This window comes from Clinocottus analis, unplaced genomic scaffold, assembly GCF_023055335.1.
Source record: "Clinocottus analis isolate CAN_PGR_092001 unplaced genomic scaffold, fCliAna1.0.p SCAF_18, whole genome shotgun sequence".
In the NCBI taxonomy this organism is placed as follows: Eukaryota; Metazoa; Chordata; class Actinopteri; order Perciformes; family Cottidae; genus Clinocottus; species Clinocottus analis.
In genome coordinates, this window is record NW_027175909.1 from 3,969,551 (window position 1) to 3,981,568 (window position 12,018).

Sequence of the window (12,018 nt, forward strand, 5' to 3'; positions counted from 1 at the left end):
ATTACAGATTGCTCCCTTACAGCCAGATAGTCTCACGCAGTTCAACTTTGGACCTCGAGCATGCTTTAAACCAGGAGGCCCCGGCTAATATTGATGTCGCACAACACTGTGCTGGCCCCCGGCCAAGAGAAAGGGGAGTAAAACGTCAGACAACAACTGCAGCACGAAGACGGGAGAGCAGGAGGAAGAGGAGAGAAGAAGAGGAGGGGAGATTTTGGTCAACAAATGGGGGGAATAACAAGAAAGGGGAGGGGGGGGGGGGTTGTGAAGTGCAGTGTGGGTGCTGTCGAGTCACCTCCTGGGAGCAGCGTAGCTTGGAAGACGCACGGTGGAGGTTCTTATCGGTTATTTAATATAAATGAGAGGTTTAATGAGGTTTAGAGTGCCAGACTTTTTCGGGAGAGCGTGTTGATAAGAGCAAGGTGCGAGGAGGGGTTTGTGTGTGTGTGTGAGTGTAAAATGGGGGGGCTGGGTCAACACAATTACAATCAGAGCCACAGCCCCTGGCAGCCTTATAATAAAAAGCATGTCCCCGGGCGATTCAGTCTCAATAAAGCTCAAATTGACAAAATAAAGATTTATTTTACCCGCTTCTCTCGCTCTTTTACTCAACCTCTCTCCGCACTTTTTAATCTGCCTCGGCTCTGTCACGAGCTGAAAAGAAGTAAGATGGAGTGTCTCAGGTAAGAGGCGGTGGGAAAATGTGTGGACGGAGTGGAACAGAGAGCGAGCAGCTGAGGACCAAATGATATGAAAATTATGTATAGAATGTGTCAAGAGGAGGAGATCTCAGAAGGACCGCTATGTAAATGTCTGCCTCTATCTCTGAGCGCCGAGCGGCTCCTTTCAAAGGCATTCATTGGCCTCTATTGCAAATAGACTTTGGAATCAACTTAACACAGAGGCAAAATGGCAGCTATTTAATCTTTGTGTATCCAGTATTAATTAAGTCTGCCTCTGTGCATGCTAATGCCTTGTGCGTGTTTACTGACCTGTGAATGTTTACTGACTAGTGCGTGACGAGCGCTGGCATTTCCATGTCAAATCTGCTATCACCTGAAATTTGATATCGCGGCGGTGATTCGACATCTGGGTCTTCGCCCAGGAAATAGCTTTTGATGCCCAAGCGGAAACACGCATTTCATCTTAAGAATTGATGGAAAATATGAGCACCAATCGTCACAATTTGCTTCATAAAAAAAAGAAAGGGACATTTTCCATCTTAAAAACAGCAACATCTAGTTGATACATTAGTTCATTTGTTCCTTTTAACTTTTTCAGTGTCTTTGTTGACGTTTTACTCATTTCTTACCAGCGCTTCTCGTCACCTCGTCGTCTGTTTAATCGGTCTTAATCTTGCCGTTTTCAGAGTGGATTATCCTGTTGACTGAGGGAGAGGGCAGAGCACCGTGACTTTACACGGAGCCCAGTCAAGATCATCTGCTGCTCAGCTCCCGCTGGACTCACTGAGCAAGCCTGTGTGTTTGTGCATTCAAGGTGATGCTGATATTTGTCTGAAAGGAGTGTGTGTGTTTGTGTGTGTGTGTGTGTGTGCGTGCGTGTGTGTGTGTTTGTATGTGTTTGTGGCGAGTGCAGTCTACTGCACAAAATGTGTTTTTGCCTGTGCATCAGCATCTCCCTGACCTTGAGAAGTCAGCGAGGGAGAAGAAGCAGTGTGTGTTGACGGGGCTGGTCTTAAGCTGTCAACTAAGGCTAATAATGTCTCGTCCGTGGCCATTTCCTGGCCTTCTATCCTGGTCTCAGCCTGTTGCTGAGGCCCTAATCCAGTCAACCTCCACCATAATGCTGTAATTACAATCCTTAAGCTGCTGCATCCCGGCCCAGGCACAACTCGCCTCGCTGCTGGCTAGATACCACACTTTCATTAGCTCCTCACATCCACCTAGAGCCTCTTCTAATGCCAGTGCTTCTCCAAAGTGGGTGCCCAGGTCCTTTTAGGAGTTTTTAGTAAAACCTCAATTTCACAAAAAAAACATCATGCACATGGGGAATCAGCACAAAAGTCGGGTATGTGAGACTAACATCTGGTCGGGTTTAACTGTTCCACCACTGCTGATTCTCCAACTAAAGACAAGTGTCTCGCTACAGAGATTTAAAACAGTGGCCGGTGGCACTACAGGGGAAGGTTGAGAAGAGCTCAACTTTATGCAAAAGTCCTCCAACACAACGTGCACAACAACCGGGACGAGAGCCAATCACGCTCGCTTTGATTCCCGTGGAAATGGAAGCTCAGAGTTGTTTACTGGTCCGCTGCACTAACTGTGCGAGGACCGCCTCCGGCACAGATACAAGATTGCGATGTGGATCAGTCCCAGGAGCCATTGAGTATACAGTTAAAACGATGCACGCTGCATTTAGAAAAGACAGAGAAGTAAAACACTCTGTACTGAGCAGACAAACTGGGCAACAGCAAAACAAAAGGAAACATCTTTGTGCACAGTAGTGCAGTTCTGTCTGAAAACAACGGTCCAGTCACAGCAGAGTATGCCAGTTACAGTGCTACACACACACACACACACACACACACACACACACACACACACACACACACACACACACACAGATACAGAGACAGCCTACTGTGTTGTATCTCTTCCATGGTGATCCATGCCATGTGTATTGGCAAATGACAGAATGGACACAACTGGTGTACCGGTCAAGTGATAGACCAACATTAAAATCAATAGCATCGTGCTGGTGGCGTGGTTAAAGACTAAAATCAATTCAAACCATAAACACTTATACCCAGCAGCTTAAAGGTGCGAGATCAAAGATTGGATTGGGAGCATTTCTGATTGAAACAGCTCTCATCATGTGGACGGAGAGCCTGTGGCTCGTAGCTGACAATTTAGAAGGCTAATACACCGTTATTACATTTATTATTTATTACTTACATTTTGTGCCGCAGAGGAAAATGTTTCAACATAAAGGGAGATGGTTTCATGATTCCCTTTTTATAAGATATGTTCACTGAACACAATTTTTACATCATCAGTTTTCTTCACTTCAGAGAGTTTTCATCACACAAGCTTGTTCTCGGCTCTAACAGTCACTCAGACCAGCTCACTTCTTTTACGCCATGTTTTCCAGTCGGGGCCTGTCTCTTCATATCAACCATGCTGGAGCATCGTGCAACAGTAAGAGCTAACATGGTGAACATCACATGTACTATGCTGTGTAGTGAAGTAATATGTGTGTGTATGTTTCTACAAGCCCATGGATATGTTGCTTAAAAACACCTGGGTTTTTAGCACACACTTTCCTCTGCAGTCCTCCACCGCGCCCAAGCAGCCCACTCAACCACCAGATTCAATATATTATTTTCTCAATTGGTCCTATTGAGTTTCCCCTGCTGGTCCTAAATGAGTTAGTCCTCAGAGAGCCGGCTGGGAATGAGGGCCCAGCAGCGCTGGAATTGCATTTCTCCTACTCCGCGATCTACTTCCCCTCAATTTAGTCGCCCTCTTCATTGCAAACTGCATTTCCCAGAGTGCACCACATTGTGCCCTCCTTGCGTCCTCTTCCCATGAATCGCGGCTATTTGCCACGACAGCGGGGAAGTTGTGGTACATACAAGTCATGATCTGACTGGACCTTAATCAGTCTGTATTAAGTTTCGGGGGAGGGCGGGACACACACACACACACACACACACACACACACACACACACACACACACACACACACATTACCCTCCCTTTCGCTTGGCTCTGATGTGGGCCAGCATCTCAATGTTTTAAGGTCTCTCCCAGCAGTGGTCAGCTCAATACTAATAAAACCATAATTTACTGGGCCGGGGCTCTGATTGATAGCTCTCTCAGGGCTCTATCGATCAGCCCCTCTCTCATCCAAGTGAGCATCTTTTGTTAGGGCCTGCCACTTCCTTCCCCCCTTGTCTCTTTGCATAAATGTCCTCTTAGTGACTAACAAGCAACGCTCTTGGAATGAATTACAAACGAGGCCATTGGCATGCTGAAGAGGACACTTCAGTGCTCTTTTATATAAGGAATAAGCCGTTGCATCCGCCCTCTCCACAGAGTTGAGCTACTGCGTCTGTAAGCTCTGATGATGCAACAATGCTAAGGTGAATGCAGGGAATGAAGTGCTTTGATCTTTCTCCTGCGCCCCCCCGCTGCTTCTTCTCATCAATAATAAAGCAGTGTTTCAGCCTGACCGTGTTCCCTCATGGTTAGCTGTAAAACACAAGAGTATGCAGTGATCCATAGTGGGTCTTCATGAAAGAGCACATGGCCTCAGATAAAACAAACTGGTTTTAATAGAGGTCATTTTTACCATATGTAAATTGCATCATTTTTTATTCCACTTACTATTGTATATGTAAAGATCATGCCAATTTGCTGTCATGCATGTCAAAGCCTCAGCAGTGTAGTACATGTCAGCATCTCTGCTGGTTCATATGCTGAACACGGGACATAGCCGGACATTTGGATGACTGTGGTTTTGTGTCCGCGGCTTAGGGAAATGAGAAAACCAGAAACAAGTGCCTCAGGTGACTGAAGGCACTGGGCAACTTTGCAGTGGTTCCTTGTCCCACGTGGTATTTACATAATTGGGGTTGCTGGACTGGAAAGTCTTTCAAGTGGTCAAAGCTTTACATAAAAGCTTTACATTTACGTCTTGAGGCCGTCGTGACAGAAAGCTGTGCTGAGACAAGCACAAAAAGAAAGTGAAAGTTAGGAAATGTCTGGAGTGAAAGGACTCCAGCGATAGCTCGGCCGTCCTCAGGCCTGAGCTCCGTCTCGTGAATTATCATGAGAACTCCGTGGAGGAGCGCCGCGGTGTAAAAATAGTGCACTGTGGAATTGAACTTCGTCTGCAGGAGTGTGTGGAGTCTAAAGCACAAACAGGGAGGGCGAGAAAGGGTTCGGCGGTGAGGCGTCGTGGTGGAAGTGTCTTTGAAACAGAGCTCCACTGGCAAGTTGTCGTAGCGCTGTCAAGAAGGACAACGGAGAAAAAACTAAACAAACAAACACGAGACAGCTAGTCCATCATAATAAAACAAACAGTCGATGTCTGGCTGGAGATCTGGGCCGTAAATAACAGCGCAAGTGCACAGAGGGGCGTACGCGTGTGTCACGCGATGAATTTCAAATCAGAGAAATGAAACCCAGACGCGAGCGCGCTTATCGTCAGCCTGTCTGCTTTTAGATGCCGGTGTGATAAATATCTTAGTCTCGTCATAAACGGCCGCGGCTGTTGCAACAGACAGAAGCAAACATCCACCGCTGAGTGAAAGTTCAGGATAAGAGGGGAGGGGGTGTGTCTCAGACATAAGCTCAGACACAAAATCCATCGTTATCCATCTTTTATGCTCGGCATAACAAAACTTTAAATCCCCACACATGAACTGTTAGTTTAGTTTTTTAATAATCCTCACTGCATTGAAAGGAGCTCTGATGATGCCTCGTGATAAGCCGACTTCTTTGTTCTTCTTTGTTGCATGATGTTCGGTTCCTCCGTTTCAGCAACAGCAGAGATAAGGGAAGCTGATCAACTTTAATAATTTAGGTCTGTAAGTCAATGAACTATGAGTCTACACCTTTACAACTCAGCCTCCTGAGAAGTCTTACATTTGTGCCACACTTTGCAATGAAATGAAATAAAAAGAAAGGTCCAGCATCCTTGAATAAATAGAGATCTTTAAGAAACTCATAACAATGGAGGGCACACAGTTGAAAACAAATCCAACACTGACTTACAATAACCAAACTACTGGAACAGACCTGCATTCAGTCAAAGGGCGTCGGGTTTGTGTCTTTGCACTAAAAACGTGGAAGATGGAGAACGTTCAGCGGGTGCAATCAAACAAAAAAGGAAAAAAAAATGAATGGAATTAAAATGACTTTTCATAAATGTAATTGCTTAAACACATGTGGCGTTATATTAATAGAACTCCGATATAGAAGGAGAAATTAAACAGTCTCTGAAGCAGCCATGCAATTATAATGCTTCAAACTAATTGCCAGCGACCAATCATATCGTTTGACTATCTGGGGCAGAACGGTAGTTTTTCAAACATGGGCTATCAGTGGAACCAGAACACAGGAGAAAAGTAATTGTTCCGGTACGGAGTGTGTGTGTGTGTGTGTGTGTGTGTGTGTGTGTGTGTCTGTGTGTGTGTGTGTGTGTGTGTGTGTGTGTGTGTGTGTGTGTGTGTGTCTGTGTTTGTGTGAGTGCGATGCATATTTGAAATGTTATGAATTGCTTTTTCTGCCTCGCTTTCTGATTGCACATCTCATGCATTATAAGGCATTAATATTAGGACTGCCTTTAAAAAGACATTTTGCTACTTATTTAATTTCACTTGCTTTATCAGCACTTCTGACTTTGTTCTTGTAGCTTTTGACTTTCTGCCTCTTCGATTTATTGCTCTTCTGCGACTTCGTTGACGAGCAGTCTTCCAAACTGAGACTTGTATTTTTAGGCTGGGATAGGAGCAATGAGCGTCCACACATTTCAGAATTTGAATCAGTCTCACGGGGACCTTCCAGAGATGTGCCGCGGTGAAAATAGTCCTCATGAAGCACACTGCTTTGTTAGACTTGAATAGATCCTTAATCAAGCTGAAGTATTTTATCTTCCAAGGTCGGGAGAAAAAAAAAATATCCTGTTTCAACCCAAGGCAAAGGCCACTCGTTGCCATCGCTTTAATGGCAACAAAAATAGACCAGGTACTCCACCTCAGACATGGTCGTAATCACCGGCGCTATGGACCCGCATATTGAAACACTTGTCTGGGCCACTGAGGGGATATGCCAGGATGAATCTAGCCCCAATTCTGCTGCAAGCAAATGGGCTTCTGGGAGACCTTGAGCAATATTCGTATGTGTGCGTGTGTGTGTGTGTGTGCGTGTGTGTGTATTTATATATTTTGTGTATGCATGTCTGTGGAGAGGCTACTCTGAGCGGCCAGGCGTCCTAACACACGATGAGAGTGTCACATCGTGCATTCTCATTCAGGTGTTTCATGTTTGTATCCATGAGTGACATCCAAACAAAGCCAGCTTAAACTACAACGAAACATTCGACTCTCTCTCCTCAGAGGAGTTGATCGTACTTTAGCACACAGTGGCAAGCAACGATGGAATCAATGCTATTTTCATGGAGTGGGGTAGCCTGGATATATACGCTGCGCCCATCCAAGCCCACACTCCCTCCTCCCGACGCATTAGACTGTGCCGCTCGGCTCCTCTCCCCTGCAGACAGTGATGGATCTGATTCATTTCAATGGTGGCCTCCAGTGCTCAGTCCCATTCGGCTGGGTGACAGTGGCAAACTGGTGTTGGCTCCCCACATATCTGCCCGGCCAACACAGCCGAGCGGGGGAGGAGGCGGTTGTAACCGCCGGGAGCCTGTGTCGACATATAACTTCCGCTTTTTTTTTTATTTATTAAAGGTTTGCAACTGACCTTAAATCCGTCATTTACAATCTCATCTTTTCTTTGCTCTGAGTGTATTCAAATTTCCTCTGGTGGATTCATGTCCCTCCTCAAACCACTAAGCCTCCTGAAAACGCTGCATCTCCAGCTGTGTGTTATAATAACATAACCTGCAACGGGAGTCTAATGGATGGAATCTAAGATGTGCCGTTACATCTCTCTCTGCAACAACATCAATACGCTGTCTCGTTGCGACTGATGTTCAAGTGAAAACATAAATACACACCTGTCAAAATGTCTTTTTAAATTGTTAATCTAAATGGATCAAAAATGTAATCATGTTAAAACGTCATCGTTCCACCGCTAAAGCGAAAATATACATTTTTGCTGCTTATGAAAAAACATGTTTGTCTGTGACCTTAACTGTCTGCTCAGTGTCAGAGTGTCTACCTGTCTGCCTGCTGGTGAGGGATTAAAGAGGACAGCAGAGTGACTGGACCGAAGTGATAGAGCTCACTGAACCTCGGGCTGAGCTTTCCCCGGAGGGACGTGTGTCCTCTCCCCGAGTTTTAAAGGGGAGGTGGCAGAGAGGGCTGAAAGACAAGGGAGAGCTGTGCAGACCGAAAACAGCCCTGTGTTTAAAAAATGCATGGGGCTGCATTGATGGTGCTTCAGGTAGCTCTGGCACGGTGTCACATAATCCAATTCAGATGGAGTCGTATTGTGAGATGTGCAAAGACAATGCCTGGTGGTTTGTAACATCATCATGGAGGGCTTTTACTACTCTGAAAGGTTGACAATGCAGCATTGTTTTGTTTTGTTTTAACCAGAAGTTAAACCCAGTCCAGTAGACAGCAGCACTCGCTCTAAAAGTTGTTTAATCTCGTAAAAAATCATCAAGCGGGCCTCACAGCCTTGAAAAGACACTCCCCCAGAATCATAATAATGAAAATAAACATATCTTCACGAGTGGTAAACATGGCTACTGTGAGGACTAACAGCAGTTAAGCTAGCAGCTTGTATAGCCCATTTAATCATTTCATTGTGACAGCTGTATTCGATTTATTTTTCTCTTTTTTGTCAGAGCATCTGATTCATTGATAGCTTTCTGAATGTAATGAGTATGTCAACAAATATAAGAAAAAAATCCTAAATCCACTCTGGTAATGGACAATATGACTTCCTTTACAACATGAGGAGTTCTATCTAAATTAATGTGTTACTGTTTTTGTGCCAATAATATATTTAGTAGAGGTATACAGTCCTAACGTAAAATGTGCTAAACAATGTTTGCGGTCCTTAACGGTAACGCCACAATGTGTGCTACTGTGAGGATTGAACTCCAGTCCCTGGCTGTATTCATCTCATGTTCTACCTGGCAAACTATGGAGCACCACATGTTTGTGGGTGGGGGCTGACATTATAACAAGAAGAAAAACAAGCACACAGGGCGTCAGGGGGTGACGTGTGGTGATGAGAGAGAGAGAGAGAGAGAGAGAGAGAGAGAGAGAGAGAGAGAGAGAGAGAGAGAGAGAGACGGAGTGCTCGAAGGGTGAGGGCTTGCAGGGAGGGTGAAGGGCAGAGAGGGAGGACCGGGGCTCAGCGGGGTGCTCCAAACTGACACACAGCCACAGGACACAGGGTCCAATTAGAGTCAAGGCAACACTAATCAAACCTGATCTACAACCTCTGGCTGCAGGGCGAGTGCGAACGTGCACGAGTGTGTTGTATTCACACATGAATCCAGGAATCCTGAAATACACTCACACTGTGCTTAGCATATCACGTCGAGCGAACTCACGCTGGTTTTACTCTGGCATGTGAAAGAAAACAGTTCCTCTCAAAGAAACGGATTAGTTCAGTATCAAAATGGGCATTTCAAGAAGTTGAAATCCCCTCGGCCCAATATTCGTGACTGTTTCCTAATGACAAATATCCACCTAGCCGAATGCATATTCCTTTATCTGCCTATCCAATGTGTTATTCCGCAGGCCTGTCAATCATAACTCGGTGAAGCGCTTCCTAGATATCATATCAAGGCCCACAGTAGGCAAAGAAACTCACACAGAGCATGTGGGCGGGGGCGGGGGGGGACGTGAGATGGTATCTCACACAGGAAATGGGACTGTTTGAAGATTTGCATGGTGGTCGCCTTATAAAGGTCCTCCTCTAGATATCTCAAAGCAACAAAAAGCTATGGGGGGTAGATTAGGGCCAGCGGCAACCTGGAGGAAAGCTACTCTCGTTTATCATCCAGGGCAGTGGAAATGTAGCTATCCCTCTTCTGCATTCAACATGTCCTCCACTTGTAGACAGGATTGGAGCACGCGAGTGTGTTTGTCGGGTGTGTGTTTACATCATGAGCTGTCTTGGAGAGGTGGTAGCTCATACTAATATCTGATTTAGAAATATTCAATACAAACGTCTCTTTGTGGTGCCGATTAGTCTCCAGCACATCAGCGTGACTCCTCCCTGACTGTTAGCTTACCTCATTGTTTTTGGACACGTGCCGGGCCACGATGAGCTGAATCATCCCCCGCTTGTTGCCCTCTACGGACATGGATGTGCGCAGCGTCTCCATGGCGTCCTGGTTGGTCATCCCATGCAGCGACTCCCCATTGACTGCAATGAGCTGGTCGTTGACCCGCAGACGGCCGTCCTGCAGACAAACATCGCCGGAGAAAAATTAGATCTCACCCAGAGAAGACTCGCATCCAATTCTCCTGAATACTGCTAGATTTGAACAAGAAGAACGTGTTCATTGAGCAGAGGCTCCTGAGACACGGTTGGAGCGATCACATGGCGGGATTGCAATCTTGTCTCTGCATTCATATTCTCTAAAAAAGTGTTTGAATAATGTAAGTTAATGCTGTAACAACCACTGGTATTAATGAATACGTATAAGAGCTCAAGGATATAACTTCACATTGTTGCCCCAGGAATATCCTTCACAGTCTGGTAGCCATCCCACTTCAGCAGCATTAACATCAAGTGACCACTTCAAAATCCCCATGATAAAGACGTTGAATGTAGTCGACCTCATCTTCTTACTGGAGTTGCAGCAAAAATGTTGAATGAAGTAAAACAAGGTCATGCACAGAGCATAAGTGGGTGGGAGCAGTTACTTGCCTTGCTAGCAGCACCGCCATTAATAATGGATTTCACAAAGATGCCCAAGTCGGCGTGGTTCTCCTTGGACCGGTTACCCTTGACGCTGACCCCGAGGCCCGCCGAGCCTGAGTCACTCAGAGGGATCTCAAAGGTCATGAACTCTTGTGTACCGTCTGGGGTTAACACCATGTCCTCTTCCTCTGAATGCTGTGGGGATGAAGGACAGAGGAGGAGAGAGTAAGTGTATATTCATCATGGCTGTGGCACTGCTGATGCTAATAGAGACATCTGCACACGGCTCAGAGTCTTTCAGCCTGATGACATACCAACCAAGTCCAATTTTTCGTCCAACTAGTCACTGTTGCATTCAAATCTCTGAGTGAAGTATCTAACTTTAACTTTGGCGAAAAGACAGAAAAACAAAAGGAATATAAAAAGAAAAGAAAAAAAAAGACAACAGAAACTAGCAGAACAAAAACTTGAAAGAACGGGGATGGTGAATGACAAGAAAATGGGAGACAAGATAAAGAGGGGAAAGATGAGGGGTGCAGGAGAAGAAAGCGAATGGATGGCAAGCATGTCACATATCTCAGGGCTGTCATCGTCAATTGGCCGTACCGTCTAGCCGAGCGCTGCTAATTCCTTTCCACCGCCGCGAGCTTGGCGCGGGAACAGTGGCCACGGCCGAGAACTTTGAAAGCGCCAGGTAGCAATTTGGCGCTCAAACAACGGTGGCTTCCCTTTGAACAACACCCCTTTGAAGCATAATTTGTGACACGTTAAGAGCCCGACCCTCCTTCCCCGTGCAATCCATGGGCTTTTTTGTTGGAGATTACCATAGTTGCATTTAGTTGCAAGGCGGGTACCGCAGACCTTCATGCATGGTGCGTACACAAAGAAATGGTTCACACCAGCTGCCAGAGAGGTGTGAGAGAGTATGTTTAAGTGTCTTACACCCAGCACGATCAAATCAGCTGGATAATAGTCCGACAAACAACCACCCCAGAGTCTTGTCTGACGATTTCCACGAGTGTCTAACAAAGAGTATCTGTAAACAAATATCAAAAAAGGAATAGCATTCATACATTTTACTTTCCACTTGCAGCCAACGAGAAAGCTCAAACACAGGGGGCATGAAGGAACTGACACTTTCTCTCTTATGTTGACTAAGATTTAAGAACGTTTGAGAATAATTTCCGTTCATTGCTGAGCTATGGCCGACATACTGCTGCAGAGTCAGTGTGCTGAGAACCAAACGCTCTGATCTCAGTCCACAGTCGTACTCCACTCACAGTTGGAACGAAGAAAATCTTTATTTCAAAGAGGACGTAACAAGTCTTTCATTCAGACATTACAGGCTTCTGCTATTAGCCGCTGGGCTGCAACCACTCCGGTTCTTGGGAGTTCGTTGCCGTGCTCAAGGGCACCTCAGCAGCCGTTGTTGAGGGAACACCCAGCAGACAGGAGCCGAGGACAGTCCGATCAG

General features: G+C 45.8%; 1 protein-coding gene across 1 annotated transcript in view; it reads right to left on the minus strand.

The window, feature by feature from the left end:
* LOC137789064 (partitioning defective 3 homolog) overlaps nt 1–12,018 on the minus strand; it is a 307,879-nt gene that overhangs the window by 129,191 nt on the left and 166,670 nt on the right. Inside the window, exons 14-16 of the mRNA XM_068582319.1 lie at nt 10,551–10,739; nt 9,910–10,080; nt 7,802–7,808 (exon numbers count right to left, since the gene is read on the minus strand). Coding sequence (XP_068438420.1) covers nt 7,802–7,808; nt 9,910–10,080; nt 10,551–10,739 — 367 coding nt within the window. The remainder of the gene's footprint in view (nt 1–7,801; nt 7,809–9,909; nt 10,081–10,550; nt 10,740–12,018) is intronic.